Raw genomic sequence first — 18681 nt, forward strand, 5'->3', positions numbered from 1 at the left:
GAAAAAAAAAAAGAAATGGTTGAACTCCCGCTTTAAGTTTATGACAAATTTTATTATAGACTGTTCTCAGTGCTTCCACATTTTTATTCTTTTGCAGGATGAAACGGTTACCATTGAGACTGTGTATCCATTTGATGTTGCTGTGAAATTTATATCCATAAAGGTCAGTATTTCCTATTTCAGTTTTTTTATTTTTATTTAATTGGTATCCAAAATAGTTCACATCACAAACAAAGTATGACTATAAAACATAGATATTGAACAGGCTCAAAGTCCAAGACATGAAGATTAAAAGTCATATTAATTAGGCGTGCAACGAAACATTACGTCTGAAAATTGTGTTTAAAAAAAAATTATCATAATTGCGCATGCACAGTAGCGGTGGCCGTGCCGCCAGGTGTCGCCCATTGCAGGGTGTCATTCTGGCTCAAGTTCCTGTCCTCCCCTTCCTCCTCCTCTCCTTGCAGAGCAACAATCTCCCTCTATGTCAGGGAGCTTAATTGCCTGGGCTGCAGTAACAATGTCCCGCCTCCTGTGATAGACGGCACACTGATCCAATGCCGGGACATTGAATCAATGTGACGTGATCACAGGAGGCGGGATATTGTTACTGCGGCCCGGGCAATTCAAATCCAGCTCCGTTACACACGGAGATTGCGACTCTGATCCGGGCAGAGGTAGGCTGCATCCTACAGGCACTGGTGAGAGGCTGCATCTGACGGGTACAGGCACTGGTGAGAGGCTGCATCTGACGGGCACAGGCACTGGTGAGAGGCTGCATCTGACGGGCACAGGCACTGGTGAGAGGCTGCAGCTGACGGGCACAGGCACTGGTGAGAGGCTGCAGCTGACGGGCACAGGCACTGGTGAGAGGCTGCAGCTGACGGGCACAGGCACTGGTGAGAGGCTGCATCTGACGGGCACAGGCACTGGTGAGAGGCTGCAGCTGACGAGCACAGGCACTGGTGAGAGGCTGCAGCTGACAGGCACTGGTGAGGCTGCATTGATCTCTTGTATCATGTTTGCAGTCTCTGACCATCTCCTGTATCATGTCTACTAGAGGTGCACCGAATGGAAACTTTAGTAATACTATTAGCAGTGTGTTTAAGTTAGAGACTGCAGACATGATACACAAGATGGTTAGAGACGGCAAACATGATACACAAGATGGTTAGAGACTGCATTTTTCTTGAGCTTTTCTTGCACTAAAGGTGGCAATAATGGCCAACAATTCATATTAACTTAAATTGATGTTAATTAAAAAGTCGAATATAATACAAAAAAAAATAGGTCTCATTAAAACAATAATAAAACATTAACAGCGCTTGAGAAAAATTCAAAAGAAGTGGGTGATTTGAACAAATTGCATGTGATTAGAAATTGTGAGATTCTCCTGATCATTCTACATCTGGGGGAGAGCTGAAGGAGCTGGCCATACTAAGAGGATTTCTCAATGCTGAGTGTGACTTCAGTCTGGTGAGTAGATTACCTTAAGGGGATTGCAAGTGACGGAATCACCCACTTATTTTGAGGATAAGAAAGTTTGCCTGCATCACCATTGGAGATGTGCAACGTCTGATCAGATATTCAAGTCAAGCACCAATTGATTACCAGGCCATACGGTGGACCCTTGGGACTCATACTGTTTGGTGTGATCACCTTGCAGAGGGGATTAGGATTATATATAATCTGATGCTTTTTGAATACCACATTTTACTATACTTTTTTCACTGCAGATTATGAACTTTTGGGTTCAGGAAAATTTGAATTTTTCTCAAGCGCTGTTAATGTTTTATTATTGTTTTAATGAGACATATATTATTTTTTTGTTTAGTCCTTTGATATATAATAGCTGCTACACTGCTTTCAAAACATTTGTTATACCATTGAGTGCTTGTATCAGCGATATCTGCATTCTTTCTGATAACAATTTTTAGTTTCGAATATAATACAATTGTATATAAAAATATAAATATTTGTCATTTTCGGGTTTTCAGCCTAGCGCATCTTTCATTTTTGGTTTCGGCACAAATATTTCCATTCGGTGCACCTCTAATATTAATATATTGTTTATGGTATGGCGTTTTTAAATTACATATCCTGGGGTGACAATTATATTTTCCACTAAAATAAGCTTATAGGTGTACATTTTGTCATATTAAAATGAACACTTGGACAGTATGTTTGCTTGTCCAGAATGAGTGTGGCCTTTCGGTGACAGATTTCAGTTATGAGAAGTGGATAGGCTATTGTTAAAAGCAATATTAACACGTGAGGCTATCTGTTCTGTAGAATGTAATGGGACCATCAGCTCTCAAAATGTGAGAGATGTTTTCATAAAAGTGCATGATTCAGGCCTGTCCTCTTCTCTTTCTTTCATTGCTAACCTAGACCAAGCAATTTTCTGGGACACTTGATATGCACAGACCTGTGATAGGTCAGTGGCTGACTACATAAGTCAGGGGTATGAATGACAGCCTTGGCATATGCATCTGCAAAAATGTCAGCACCGATTGGGTGTTATTTACTAAAACTGAGGCGTCTAAAATTTTGTGCAGCACTCCCTAGGATAAAACTAGAGCAATTACAACGCCCAAAGGAGGGAGGGGGCCTTGCTCTGCCCAATCCTTGGATTTATTACTTGGCCGCACAGCTACAGCACTTGATAGGAGCCATGGTTCCATTGCCCTCGGCCTCGTCAGCCCGGCTTCTGCTGCGGGGCTCGGGTGCCGACGCGATACCTGAGGGGTTGGAGGCCCAGCAGTTTCAAAAACCCAATAAACGTATGCCCACTTACTCGCTCATTCAGAAGGTATGGAACAAGGCCAAACGGCTCCAGAATGTAACAGGTTTCACAGAGTATAGTCCTCTCTGGGGGAACAACACATACTCTGAACTGGCCAAGATTAAGCAAGGACCCAAATGGCGCCCCATGGGGATAATGCACCTCAGACATGTTTTCCATGGCGGGGCTCTGCTCCCATTTAGCGCGCTACAGTCTAGATATGCGCTTTCACCTAATATGCAGTTTTACTACTTGCAATTACAGCACGCTGTCAGGGCCCAGGGAGATGCGATGGAGTGAGTTCAGTCCCCCACTCCAGTTTTTCATATACTACAGGTCGCATCCGACACTAAGGGTGTCATCTCCAAGTGCTATAACATGCTGCTATCATAATTTCTGGAGGGGCATCCTGTGAGGGTAGTTGGTCAGTGGGAGGTAGATGTCGGACCCATTGCAGGGGAACTCTGGGAGGAGGCGCTACAGGCATTTAATGCCTGCTCGTCAATGTGTCACAAAGAGTGTCTCAATTGTACATTTTACTGAGAGTGCATTTTACCCCGGTGAAACTCTTTAGGATGGGCCGGGCATCTGACCCACTGTGTGGAAGGTGCAGGGCGGTGCCTGGGGACTTGATTCACCTGCTCTGCCGTTGCCCCAACTCCATAGATACTGGACGAAGGTTCTGGCTACACTTAATTTAGTGTTCCGGACCAACGTCCCACTGGATCCACTTTGTTGCCTGCTTGGGGTTCTGGAGGGGGCGATATCGGAGGAGGTAACCAGAGTGGCATTCGCCAGGGCATTGTTCCAGGCGAGAAAAAACATTCTTCTTAACTGGAAATCAAATATACCGCCCAAGGTTAAAACGTGGATACAGCACATGGGTAGAACGCTCATAATGGAGAAATGCATATATTGGCACAGGGGTAACGCCGGGAAATTTGTCAAACTTTGGGATCCATGGCTTGCTGTACCTGGTCTGAGCCCCCTGGAACTGGTTCAGATGAGATTTGCTAGGGGGTGTATAGGTGAAGAAGATAAGAGAAGGGATACTTGGTTGGGCTCTTGGTTAAATCTCTGAATGGATGGGTGATCTGTGGGAGGGGTAGGGGGGGGTGGCAGGGGATTGAGCAGAATAAGATATGCATGGAGGGATTATGAGCAGACTTTTTACTTTCCTGGTTGGGTGCTGTGCTCGATGACTTGTGATATGTTATTTCCATGTCTGACTACAGTGTACAGTATTTCATGTTTTCATACTTTGTATGTTTTGTGAGCAATAAAAACCTTTTGATTCAAAAATAAATTTGGTGCAGCTCTGCATAGGAACCAATCCGCTTCCAGGTTTTGTTGCCAAATCTTAAAGTGGATGTAAACAATGTAGAGAATAAGATTTCCTTTCATCTGTACCCAGTCTTGCCACACCGAGTTAATCCAGCTCTGAGCAATCCACTTTTATTGTTCAGTGAAAATTAACAGACTTCCAGATAAAAACCTGTCTAAATAAAAAGTCCTTTCCGTCCCCTTGCTTCGAGTGACAGGGTTTTTACATATCTCGTGCACTAGCTTGGACACATGCACATTCCTGGATGTTTATCATAATATGGGGGGTGATCCACAGTTCATTGTGAGAGGTAATGTATGTCACTCGAAGCAAGGGGACGGAAAGGACTTTTTATTTAGACAGGTTTTTATCTGTAAGTCTGTTAATTTTCACTGAGCAATAAAAGAGGATTGCTCAGAGCTGGATTAACTCTGTGTGGCAAGACTGGGCACAGATGATAGGAAATATTATTCTCTACATTGTGACATAAAAATAAAAAAAAATGGGGTTTACATCCACTTTAATTGAACATCTTCCCCACAGTGTCCTGCCAAAACGTATTTAAATAGACACTATTAATTTGCCTATTTGGGACAAAGTGAGCATCTGCAAAAAGCCCTCTTCAACTCGCTACCTCTTCTTCCTCTGCTGAAGAGGGAAGCTTAAAGTGGTTGGGAGGGAGGGAGGGAGGGGGTTACAGACACTAAATGGGCAATGAGAAAGTTTCCCTTTAAGTAGGACAGAATCCATGTCACATCTTTTAATGTATTTTATATTGATGTATTTGCTATAAGTGTCTAATGGATGGTTTGTGTTTTTGCAGTTTGAACATTTAGATCGTGTCTATGCTGATATACCCTTCTTACTAATGACGGATATCTTGAGTGCTTCCCCATGGAGCCTCACCATCCTCTCCAGCCAGCTCCAACTCTCATCATCTGTGGCACCTGTGGACGAGCTGGAATCCCACATGGGAAATGGTTAGTATGTAAAACCAGAAATGCAAAGGAAAGTGAATCTTCCATCTATAGCAACCACTTAGGGGGCAGATTTGGGGGAAAAATATGAATCTATATCCCTTAGAACAGTGGTTCTCAACCTGGGGGTCGGGACCCCCCTTGAGGGTCGAGCCCCATATGCCATCATTGTAAGCCCTGTTAATTTCAACTAGATAGCCACTTCATTTTGGATATCCTTTGTTTACAAAACAAAAGTTCAACTCGTTATCTTTCTTCCCTGAGACCCGGTTTACACTGGGGCAACAGCCGCCTGACGAGTCGCGTCCCATTGAATGCAATGGAACCGTTCTAATAGGAGCGACGCAAGTCGCTCCGACTTAGAAAAAGGTTCCTGTACGACTTTGGGGGCGGCTCGGGGCGACCTGCATTGACTTCTATACAGAAGTCGTTATGCAAATCGCCTCTGAAGTCGTCCTCAGGATGACTTGCAGAGTCGCCCCCGAAGTCGTGCCGCTGCAGTGTGAACTGACTCTAAGCATGTAACAAAAAAATATTTATTTTTTGGTGGTACCTGATCCCACTTTTTCACTCCTTACCTCAGGAAGCTTCTCCCCCAATCTTTTCCACACGCAACCCCCTGGGATAACATCACACATCCCAGGAGGTTAGAGGACCCGTCTCATCAGTCTGTCATCTCATGCATGTGCAGTAAGAGGCCATCTTCAAGTCAACATGGTATGAAAGTTGGCTCTTGATAACAAGATGGTGCCGGGGGAAAAAGGAGCTTCCCTGAGAAGCATGAACTGGCAAGCATTTGTTTCTTAAAAGTCCGCTACAGTACCGGTAGCTCTTAAAGAAAAATGACTGAGGTGTAAAATGTGGCCACCTATAGGTGCCAGCACATCACCTGTAACAGCCGCAATAACCTTGCCATTACAGCCGCATCTCAGTTAGCTTTGACAGCAAAGCTCAGACACTTCTGGGTAGACTTGGAGATTGTGTCTACCGCCTGCCTTCTATTCTTTTCTTTTGGCCCACTGTAGTGATTGGCAACCTGGTTGCCCCTTAGAAGTGTGCAGGGGGTGGAAAGAGGTGGGTGAATTTCATCACTGTTAGGAATTGGCAATGCTCAATGCTCCCAAGTCTCTTTTAAACTTTACTAGGGTTCATGGCCTAATTTTACTTATAAATTTTGTGTGGTCTGTGTAAATCTGTGTTCGTCAGTTTTTTTGTTCGTTTTTTCGGCCTTTTATGCAGTAATCTTACTTATCGTGCATCACGGGACACAGAGTAGCCATAATAATTACTATGTGGGTTATGCACCACCTACATAGACAGGAAGTGGAGGGGCGGCCATGTTTACCATATGGATGGCAGGTTCTTTAGGGCCTCTTGAGACATAACAGCAGCCTATGGATACTAATGAAGTGTGAGTTTTTACTATGGAAGAAACGTGTGGCCAGACAAGTCATGATTATATACTGCACACTTGCTGCTTAATCTGGGGGCCTGTACAACTGTAAGTCGATGCACCCCTATATGGATATCGGTGCACTGTAAGGTGTTGTGTCTCCAGAATAATGTGCATTTGGTCTGCAGGAGCTTACTTTTAGGCTGCTCTGAAGTAGAAAAAAGGCTGCATGAGATGAATATGTGCTTGGCTAATCCTGCAAAGCTAGTATGATGCCAAGTGCTGTTGGGCAGGTGCAGCATATATAGTATACATGCTTGCAAACTTGTTGCTTAAACGCATAATTGAATAAACACATGTTTTGCTTAGATACATATGGCATAAGCACATGTTTGAAAGAACAAGAACTAAGGAGTTATGTCTCCAAAATAGCATGCATTTGGTCTGCAGGAGCTTTGTTTTAGGCTGTTTGAAGCAGCATAGAGGCTGCATTGGATGCCTATGTACTTGGCTAATCCTGCAAAGCTAGTATGGGCCCAAGTGCAGTTGAGCAGGTGCAGAATAGTATGCATGTTTCATAATGCTTGCATAGGCACATGTTTGCATAGACACGTGCTTGCTTGAATACACACAAGCTTGCGTAGGCACATGTTTGCAGAGGCGCGTGTTTGCGTAGACACGTGTGTACATAAATGTGTATGCATGTTGCATAGATATGTGTTTGTATAGATGCATGTTTGCGTAGATATATGTTTGAATAGATAGATGTTTGCACATACTGTATATTACGTGTTGCGTAATTACATTTCATAATCACATGCTTGCTTATTGCGTAAATGAATGTTTCCATGAGCACATGTTGCATAAGCGCGTTTGCATAGACATGCACTTTCGTGTTTTGTCTAAACACATATTTGCATAAGCAAATGCATATTGCTTAAATGCATGCTGGCATGTTTTCATTTGTACTGTATACATATGTGCTTGGTTGCATTAAACTGCATGCATATGTGCTTATTTGCCATGGGATACATACATATGTGCTTATTTGCCTTGAACTGCATACATAAATGCATGAATGGCAAGAATACTTGTATACCTGCATGTTTGCATACCTAGGTACCTATGTAACCGCATACCTGGGTACCTGCTTAACCACTTCCATACCAGGTACTTACGCAGCTTCCCGCCCAAGCCAATTTTCAGCTTTCAGCACTGTCGCACTTTGAATGGCAATTGCGCGGTCATGCTACACTGTACCCAAACAAAATTGGCGTCCTTTTTTTCCCACAAATAGAGCTTTCTTTTGGTGGTATTTGATCACCTCTGCGATTTTTTTTTTTTGCGCAACAACTAAAAAAAGACTGAAAATTTGGAAAAAAAAATACGTTTTTATTTTTTTCTGTTAATTTTTTTGTAAATAAGTTTTCTCTTTCAATTACGGGCACTGATATGGCGGCACTAATGGGCACCGATGAGATGGCACTGATGGACATCGATGAGGTAGTACTGACGGGCACAGATGAGGTGGCACTGATTGGCGGCGCTGGTATGCGACACTGATGGGCACACATAGGCGGCACTGATGGGCACACAGGCGGCACTGATGGGCACACAGGCGGCACTGATGGGCACACATAGGCGGCACTGATGGGCACACATAGGCAGCACTGATGGGCACACATAGGCGGCACTGATGGGCACACATAGGCGGCACAGATGGGCACTCATGGGCGGCACTGATGTATACTTATGGGTGGCACAGATGGGCACTGCTAGGTGGGCACTGGGCATGGATGGGCACTGTGGGGTGGCGCTGATGGACACTGGGGTGGCGCTGATGGACACTGGGGTGGCGCTGATGGACACTGGGGTGGCGCTGATGGACACTGGGGTGGCAGCACTGATTGTTGCCAGTCAGTGCCCATTTGTGGGCACTGACTGGCATCTTTTTTCTTTATGCTTTTTTTTTTTTTTTTTTTTAACTTTTTTTTTTTTTTTAACTTTTTTTTTTTTTTTTTTTTTTTTTTTTTTTTTTTGCCCACCCTGGTGGTCCAGGGTGGGCATCCCTGGTGGTCCAGGGTGGCGATCCGAGGGGGGGCTGCGCTGATAACCAATCAGCGCGAACCCCCCCTGTCAGGAGAGCCGCCGATCGGCTATCCTCTACTCGCGTCTGTCAGACGCGAGGAGGAAGAGCCATCGGCGGCTCTTCCTGTTTACATCGTGATCAGCCGTGGTTGGACACGGCTGATCACGTGGTAAAGAGTCTCCGCCGGAGGCTCTTTACCGAGATCGGAGATGCAGGGTGTCAGACTGACACCCCGCATCACCGATCGCCGCGATGCGCGCCCCCACGGGCGCGCGCGGCATGAAATCCTGCAGGACGTTCTGGAACGTCCTGTCAGGATTTCATAACCACTTCCCGGACGTAAATCGGCCATAGGCCGGGCGGGAAGTGGTTAATCGCATACCTAAGGGGTTGCATAGCGGTAAGCCAATATTGTTTTAGGCCTGCCTCCTTGGAGGACTGTGTATTAGGTTGACAAATATAGTTGCTACGTTATTTATCTGTTATACCAGTTAAATGTTAAATGGTTCCAGAAAAGAGGCAGCCGTGTTAGGCAGGTGCACCGCTCTCAGGTTCAATGATCTGGTGGTGCCCACATCTCCCGATGGACAGTGGTGTCGGGTGCATCTGAGCCACTGTGGTGTTTGACATTGCAGTGTTTCCTGACGCATTCATTTTTCATCAGATGGCACTGCAGTCGCATCACCTTGATCATGCCTGATCTGTTGATCGAAGCCTAAGCAGGACCAAGGCCGGTTAGTATATGGATGGGAGACTGCACAGGAATACCAGATGCTGTAAGCTTTTCCCCACCTGTGTGAGGGAGGCATCTGAGGCTGCTGTTTTTAGAGTATCTCAGGCCAGAAGATCTTGGGGCATTCTCTGAGGTGGTTTTCTCCATCTTTAGCTGGTAGAAGCTTGGTAGGTTAGGTACACCTCTTTGGGCCCTCTGGGTCTGCTACAGAGCCGTCAGTCTTTTGCCTTGCATTTCACTCTTGGAGCAGAAGGTATGGACTCAGTATAGAAAAAAAAACTCAACTCGGTAGCGGTCCCAAAACCAAATGGGGACATAAGGTCTCGCTTGGTTCCTAGGCTGCTGCACATCCTTCTGTTTCAGATAGGCTTTGTCCATTTAGTGTTGACCTCTCTGCGAGCGGTAGATTTTGGGGTCCACAGTCATCAATGACTGTGTGACTTCATGTGCTGTTGTTTTTTTCCAGGCTCCTCCAAGGGTTTATGCAATTGCAGTGCAAAGTCGTCTTTGTGAACAGCTCCAAGGGTTCACAAAGCTCCCAGCCCCGGTGCTGGGCTTGCTGAAAAGTCAGGGGGTGCCAGTCTCAATATACTTCAATAATCTTTGTTCAGGAAGCAGTTGGTTCCAGTTTTTCCTTTGATATATTTCTATGTACAGTCCTACTCCAGGTCTTTTGTAGATAAACATTTTGTGTCTGGAACATGAGGATCCAAGCATTGGGTTGCCGGAGAACTCTGTTCACGGAGTATTGCAGAGCTCAAAATGGTGGTAGGAATCTGGAGAAGGGGAAATTCTTTCTTTTCAGGAGTTTGGAAGATGACCACTAGTGCTAGTCTCTCCAGTTGGTTTAAAAATGACTGCAGTTCAGTGGACTGGTCTCCACGGGGGAGAATACTGCCCTACAATATCTTGAAACTTTTGGCCAGTACACCTGGCTCTGGATTATTGAACGAGTCGGTTGTAGATTCAATCCAACAATGCTTTTACAGTGGCATATATTTACCACCAGTGCGGCACCAGGAGTTGTGCGGCTCAGGAAGGTGCACCACATTCTGTCTGGGGCAGAACAACTGGTGATGTCTATCACCAGTGTCCATTCACCTATAGGTGGCATATAACTCGCATAGTAATTATTATGGCTGCTCTGTGTCCTGTGATGTACGCCAAGAAAAGGATTTTACAGGTAACATGTTGGAAAAATCCAATTATTAGGATCAGCAATCTTTTCCAATGCCTGCGTATATTTATGTGGTTACTTGCAGCATTGGTATTCTGTGGTAGGGGGTTTATTAACCAGTTACATTTCAGGGTCCTTTTCACATTTCATCTATGGACCTGTTTGTTTGGCAATACCCTTTGTACGGAAAAGACAAATATCTTTTTCTTTTGTTTAGTGAGAAAAGAAGATTTTGGTGGCATTGTCTTTTAAGTTTTGTATTTTAAAGGCAAAAAGTAAAACATTTAGAAAACACACAGGTTTTCCGGTTTGACCAGTAAGCAGTTTAAAACCATTTTAAAAACAATTTAAAATAATTGTATATTGTGACACCCAAATTTATTCTTCTAACACAATGCATGGCAAGCTTAATTACAAGTTAATTGAAGGTCGTTTTCACTGCTTATCCACAAATACTGTAGCAGACAAATACACACAATCCATCCAGTTTAAAAATGTATTTCAAAATCTGGAAAAGTGTGTGTTCTAATTTCCCTATGTGCTTATAGTTGTCTTACAGACTGGAGAGAGTGCCAGTGAATGTTTCTGCCTCCAGTGTCCTCCTGTAGCAAATCCTCAGAATGGTGTGGCCACTGGCAGCTATATTATATCTTGGAAGAGGTAAGTGGGTATATAGGTTGTGAACTTGGAATTGGTTACTGACCAAATATTCTGCCTCCCTTTCAGTGACTTGTTACTATTGCAAAAAGCCAGTGAACTGGAGGAGGACTTTCACTCCTTCCTGAAGCATTGATAGATTATGTCTCCCAGTACTGGATCAGACAGAGTAGAGCCCCCACAAAGAATATGTTCAACAACCAAAACGGACTTAAAATGAGTGGATAAGAATTGTAGATATGTATGTATGTGTGGCAAACCTAGCCACTTCTGGAACGCTGGACGTTGCATATCAAAGGATTGTCTGTATTATATGCTATGTATTCTGCTGGGTCTTATGTGGGCATAGTAATTCGTATGCTGGTAGCCGTAAGCCACTAGCATTCAAGTACTTTGTTTTATGTTGCCCAATCGGTGTTCGGCAGTTTTAAAACGAACTCCCACAACACATAACCCCAGACTACAGCTATCAACCGACTTTTCCCTCGTGCAGCAATGCCTGATGGGAGAATTATCCAAAATGTTAAGTTCCCCATGTGGTCCTCACTGTATTACCCCTGCTAAATCTGTTTGGCTGTTGGAAACCCCTTTCATGGGGAATTATATAAATCTGAAAGCCTGTGAATAAAAAGTCAGTTGACTCCCAGAGCTGTGTTTCGTCCGGATACTGGGGGGGATTTGGGACATTGCCTTACTTTTCAGCGCTGACTGTGGATTTACCCTGGTTACCAGCGGAGATCGTGGATTTTAATATTGTACTCCGCTACAGTATGTATGTATGTATGTATGTGTGTATAAATCCACTTGCCACAGAAAGAGCATTTGTGCATTGATCATTTAATGGTCCGTTCTGGTAGAAGTTTATCCAGTTAAAACACATACTGTGACTTATGACATTGGTCTTGCTCTTTAAAGTGAATGTATACCATGAGTCATAGATTTCTTTCTGTAATCTGGATTTAAATATGTTTTCTTTTTAGTTGTCCAAAAATTTGTACAACCCCCTTTCCAGCCATCAGTCGTTGAGCGTTGGGATCATATTGTCTTGTTTTTTAAACTATTAAGTTCCATACCGTGTATACAAATACACAGTGCGTTATCTTTGTCAGCAGAGATCCTATAGCACTATTTTTAACAAGCAGTCATTGAGAGTTTAAAAGGCTACTAAAGGTTTGGTTTAAAAAACTGTGCAGTTTGTTTTGCACAGAGTGGCCCCGATCGTCCTCTTCTGGGGTCCCACGGCGGCTCTCGCGGATTCTCCCCACAAGAGCTAACCCCCTCTGGGAAGCTCTCTCCCAAGGGGGTCACCTTGCGGGCGCGCTCCCGTATGATTAGGCCCCCGGCACGCCACGTCATTGTTTTAATTGACAGCAGCGGGAGCCAATGGCTGCGCTGCTTTCAGTCATTCAATGAAGAACCAACAAGAACTGGGGGAAAGCAACGCGGGATCGCACCCACGGAAATTCAGGGCTCAGGTAAGTAAAACGGGGGCAGGGGGGGGGGGGGGTGGTGACTGCATAGGATGCATTAAGGTCAAAAAACACAAAGGTTTACAACCCCTTTAAACTTGGCTCAAATATTTTTTTACTAAGCATGCTTTTTGTATCCATTTTATTTTATAGGAGCTCAGCTGGAGAAAATGTACCAGTTGTCAACACCGTGGTAACACTGCCACACGTGATGGTAGAAAGCATTCCACTCCATATTAAAGCAGGTAACTTGCACAATAAAATTTGCAGCAGATCATCTCTGTCCTATCTTCAGTTCCGTCTTTGCATTAGCAACTTTTTAGTCTTTTTTTTTTAAGAAAGCTAGTGTGCAAAAAATCTAATTGAGTAACTGCCAAGAGGGTTTATTGTGTACCTGGTACTATGGCATTAATGTATTTGTCTTGTTATAATGTTTTATGTCGTTGGGACCTGCTGCTTTTGTAAAATTAAAAAATGTGTGCAAAAAATTTGTCTAACAATTCACGTTAAAAACACATTTGCAAATATATGTTTGAGCTATAGTGCCTGTGTCAAGGCTCCTCGTTCTGCGTTCCGAAAGCAAAGGCTAGATTAAGGGCAGCTTTACCTGGGGGGAACCCACCCCTTCTTTAAGGCGCAGGAATGCACTGGAAGCCCAGCAAGAGCACAATGGCAGCTGAAGGCATCAGTGGGTCCCTGCATCAAATTCAACTAACTGTACAAAAGAGTGGTAACCACCCTAACCTATAACTAGCCTTTGCAGTACAGTGCACATTTGTCTGCCCTGAGTGTGGTATCTTCTGCTGGTGTCAATGTAACGCTAACGACACCCCAAACACAGTGCTTTTTGCCTGCACCGGATCACATGGTATCGCTGTACCATGCGATTCAGTTAGTGTGTCTTTAAAATTGGTGCATGCACTACTCATGAAGCTATTCAGTGCGATTTCAATCAATTCAAATGAATGGGCTGAAAATCCCATTACACTGAATTGTGCAGTACGTTTTTGTGATTCTGATGTGAATCAAAACTAAGGACTCGCATATAGCCATAATTTACTGATGGTTATACACAGGAACAGAATCTTGCTGTAAAAAAAACATTATGTCCCATAAAGACCTTATGTGCACTTCTATATAGGCGTGTGTGCACATGTTAAATTATTTTCAATTTTTGTTTAGCTGTTTTTTTTTTTTGTATTTACGTGTGTGTATATGTATGTAGATAGATATATAGATATCTATAGTACTGTCCTCAAATGTAAAAATATATATATATATATTTTGTCAACGCTTTGCTGCATTACGGATCTTTTATGCAGCTTTGCACACCGTCCCATAGACAACACTGCTCAGCAAAATACTTGGGGTTTTCTTCACCCATGCACAAGAGGTGTTGAGGTGTGCAAAAGGGTGACGGTTATTTAAATTTTGTGTCAATCTGCATACCTTGCTGCTTATTACATTGAAATTTCCAGAGATTCATCTAATGTGTGTGACTAAAGGCTGACTTTTTATTCTTGCCTAGATCTCCCATCTTTTGGAAGAGTAAGAGAGTCTCTGCCAGTAAAGTATCATCTACAGAACAAGACCGGGCTAGTTCAGGATATTGAAATTGCAGTGGAGCCAAGCGACGCCTTCATGTTTTCTGGACTCAAGCAAGTAAGCCTAGTCATTTAATATTTGTTAATGGATGTATTCATTCACATTTACTTTAGCTACTGACATATTTGTTTTCAAGTAGCTTATATAATGGTTAATCATGCTTTTATGGCTAGACGCTGCATATTTGGTGTCATAATCATTTGGCTTCTGACTAAGCATAAGTCATGTTTTGTAGATTCGACTCCAAATCCTTCCTGGTGCTGAGCAGGAGATGCTGTACAATTTCTACCCACTAATGGCGGGATACCAACCACTGCCATCTCTTAACATCAATCTTCTGAGGTTTCCAAACTACACCAGTCATATGTTGAAGCGTTTCCTACCCACCCATATATTTGTGAAGGTGAGTTCAGCCATGTTAAGATGTCATTCTATCGCCAGGTTGTATCCTGTCCCTGCAGAAGTGACAGTAGGCAAAAATTATTATAGCTTAAAGAGTCTGAACCATACTGAATTATGCTATAAAACAAAGTAAGAACCTTTTCTTTTGTGGAGAGTAATGGGAAATACTTTTTTTTCGTACTAGAACTGTTTGTTGTGGTTGTTGTATAGGCACAATGGGGCAGATCCACATAGCTAGTACGCCGGCATATCTACTGATACGCCGGTGTATTTTCAAATTACCCGCGTCGTATCTTTGGTTTGAATCCTCAAACCAAGATACGACGGCATCAGGGTAAGATCCGACAGGTACACGTCCTCGTGCGCCTTCGGGATCTAAGATGCAATACTTCGGCGTCCGCTGGGTGGCGTTCATGTCGTTTTCCGCGTCGGGTATGCAAATTAGCTATTTCCGTCGATCCACGAACGTACGAGCGGCCGGCGCATTTTTTTATGGCGTCTCTAGTCGGCTTTTTCCAGCGTATAGTTAAAGCTGGTATTTCGTTGCGTATAGTTAGACCTGCCATGTTAAGTATGGCCGTCGTTCCCGCGCTTATTTTGAATTTTTTTTCGCGTAAGTCGTTCGTGAATCGGGATGGACGTATTCACGTCCTAAGTTAAAAAAAATTACGTTGTTGCGACGTCATTTAGCGCAATGCACGGCGGAAAATTTAGAAAACGGAGCATGCGCAGTTCATTCGGTGCGGGGACGCGCTTCATTTAAATGAAACACGCCCCCCAATCGCGGATTTGAATTCCGCTGCCAGAGATAGACTACGCCGACGTGACTTGCGGCACAAATTCTTCCAGGATTCGAACTAAAGCCAGGTAAGATACGGCGGCATAGCGTATCTCTGATACGCTGCGCGGGTGCAGATCTCTGTGGATCTGCCCCAATATACATAGAGGGATGCTGTTACAATATGAGAACACCGGAGATAACAATGTCATCACATAAAATATATGCCATGTGTAGGAGGCCCAATCCCACATCCTTCCATATGTTGGGGGCTGCATGTGATCCTTGCTTTACCATGTGACATTCAGCAACCTCCTGCTAGTGTTTGTGGGGATGTAGAACCGGCATCTTTGTTTAGAGGATCAGGTTCTGGAGTGGGTGAAGTGCTGTAGGGTGGAGATGGATTAGAACAGCTGTCGGGTTTTTATTGCTACCTCTGCCCCGCATTAGGGAGATTCACCCTCTGTTTGTCTTGTTTACCATTATCATTCCCAAATTTTGGTTTGTCCCCAAAGTAATAAGGACATTTTCCAATGGGATACTAGTTCTGGTGACCGGGGGGGGGGGGGGGCAATTTCCTTAGTTTACAGATCTTTCCTTTCACTTCCTGTTATGGCTATGGGACAGGATGTGAAGGTAAATCTCTAATGGGACACAAATGGCAAAAACAAAACAGACTGAGATTATAACCCTCCTTTTCTCTATCCAAAATATGTTTTGCCTATAGTTCTACTTGAATGCTTCAAGATAAAACATGTATGAATGATGATTCATTTTCCAGCATTTAATCTAAGAATATTTATAAGGTGTAGCAGATTTCTGCAAATCCCAAATCATCATGAAAATACTTGTTGTTTATTGTACCCACACATAACATGGAGGCAGGGCAATAGTCCTTCTGGGCTGTATATGAAAACAAAAGTGATGTAGGGCTCGTAGTACACATAGGAGCTAGTCGAGTAGCTTTCATTTGTTTTAACCTGTTCTGGGAAGATAAAATCTGAAATTTGATTTATTGCTATATCTTCTTTTTATATAAATCGACCCCATTATGTCTAATGTTTGGACGTTCTGCCCTATAAACTTCATGTCTGCAACATATTGTCACACATGGATGTTTTTGTGCATTTGCACTTTAAATCCTGCTCTAGGAAGATCTAATTTGTGTTAGAAAATACAGAGGAATGGTAAAAATTCTTAATGAATGAGTATGGGACTAGATTATCTGTGTTTTTGTTACTGATATTCTAAAGCCATCATTTTCTTTTACATGTACCCTGAATCATGGGGGTGTGAACTAGGCTATAGCCCAGAATGACCGTTGTATAATACATTTTATGGGGTCCAAAGCAATCACAAAATGGGTATTTGAGGTCCCAGGACAATGCTGGACCAATAACTAATACCATATGCATACCTCCAATACTTTATTACTTATTTGCCTTCTGATTTTATTTTTGTTATTACCTTTGGTATTAAAATACATTGTGTAAAAGGGTAGGGTACAACAGTGCTAAATCTTTGTACAAGAATGAAAACATGGCCATAAGGAATAGACTTATGAGTAATTCCCATTTGTTGTTACAGCCACAAGGCCGTCGTGTGGACGAGGACTCCATAGAGGCCGCATAGGAAGACGAATCCAGTGTTTTCCTCTCTCTCATATCTGTTCATCTCTCAAGTTTTTTTGTTTCTGACTGAAGGCTGAAAACATTTTTTTTATTGGGACTTTGTGAAGTGCTCTTTTACAAGATGTATTTGTTAATTTTGTTTAACAGTATCAGAATTCAGGCAAAGCACTACCCTCAAACAATTGTAGCAGTCAGTATATGATTGCATAGGTTTCTGCAAATTCTTGCTTGGCTACCGGAGCTTTGTTCTTGATTTCCAGTTACCATCTCTATTTAGAAAGCAAGGATTAGGCTGTGTATAGCATGCACATATTAGTCCTATGTTGGTATTCTTATAGACCTGCAGCAACCTAACAGTAAGTATTTTCATTTTTTGTTACCTGCTAAGCAGCCAGCCTTTGTATGCAACTTCAGATTCTTGTATTTATTGGCTGTTTATGGCAGTACAACATTGGCTAAAATGCATATCTCATGATTCTTTACAAGACTAAACAACTCCCTGTATACATGTTGTTTTTATTTGCAAATTATATCAAAGCAGGGTATTTTTAGCAATACCAAAATGCGTAAGTCAGCCATTCTCAACCAAGGTTCCGTGGGACCCTAGGGTTCCTCCAGAGGTTGCTAGGGGTTCCTTGAGCTGTGACTGATTGATCTCCTATGTGATGGTTCCTGCAATGTTTCAGGATCGGTGCCACTTGACAGATCCAGTTGCTTGACACCAATGATCTTTTTAGCTTTCTGTAAGGCTGGCAATCTGACCATTACTGTAAAGTGGGCATTCTTCCCACTGACCACCAATGTAAGGGGCATTTTTGTCATTAACCACCGATAAACTGGCTTTAGCAGGGGTTCCACAAGACTTAAACATTTTTTCAAGGGTTCCTTTGGGGTTAAAGGGTTGAGAAAGGCTGGCATGAAATGTATAACAGTGTGACTAAGCAGACGATAAACTGTATGTAGAAGAAGGCTAATGGGAATGAAAAACTGCTGCTCTTTAGACTGAAATTGTTCAGATGGCCAAGTGGTTGCAAGTAAAACACACCTTTTAAAAGGGCTTCTGGAAGGATCTGAAATTGTCATTGGTTGGGGTTATATATATATATGTTGGCGATATTAAATGGATCCAACATCTGCAGTAAAGTACGCCATGCGTATGCCTGTTTGGTAACTATTTGTGGTTATTTTCACTGGTCTGAGCATTCTAATAATGCTGATGAAGCAGTCACTTGTATTATCTAATCAAAATGTATGGAGCCCTTTCCTTTGTTAAAAATTAGCCCCTCCTAATATGAATTAAATTATACAGAGTTTATTAAAAGTAAATTATGCGTTACTTTTTTTAGATGGTATACCGCGTGTGTGTGTGTGTGTGTGTGTGTGTATATATCAATGTAAACACATTATGTTGGGGTGAAACCATTCTTGGTTAATACTATACATTGTACACCTAGCAATGATGCCAGCAATAAATGCACATGCATCATAATGTGAAAAAGTCAATAAATATAAATTTGAAAGATAACACTTGTTAAATAAAACTTAATTAAAAAAGGGGCGCAAAATGGATTTCCAGTTTGAGTGGAGTTGGGCAGTGCAGAATCGATGCGTTTTCAGTACCTAATGGGAGCCTAACATGAAGACGTGTGTTGACTCCACCA

General features: G+C 43.0%; 1 protein-coding gene across 2 annotated transcripts in view; it reads left to right on the forward strand.

The window, feature by feature from the left end:
- The window catches only part of TRAPPC11 (trafficking protein particle complex subunit 11), a 70519-nt gene extending 52163 nt beyond the window's left edge, over positions 1–18356 (forward strand). For both annotated transcript variants that reach the window (XM_040333974.1, XM_040333975.1), the window contains exons 24-30: positions 98–163; positions 4933–5089; positions 11027–11138; positions 12758–12849; positions 14133–14266; positions 14445–14612; positions 16977–18356. In XM_040333974.1, the coding sequence (XP_040189908.1) occupies positions 98–163; positions 4933–5089; positions 11027–11138; positions 12758–12849; positions 14133–14266; positions 14445–14612; positions 16977–17021 (774 nt within the window). In that variant the 3' untranslated portion in view covers positions 17022–18356. The remainder of the gene's footprint in view (positions 1–97; positions 164–4932; positions 5090–11026; positions 11139–12757; positions 12850–14132; positions 14267–14444; positions 14613–16976) is intronic.
- Positions 18357–18681: the final 325 nt, after the last annotated feature.

The sequence above is a fragment of the Rana temporaria genome, chromosome 1 (assembly GCF_905171775.1).
Source record: "Rana temporaria chromosome 1, aRanTem1.1, whole genome shotgun sequence".
NCBI lineage: Eukaryota > Metazoa > Chordata > Amphibia > Anura > Ranidae > Rana > Rana temporaria.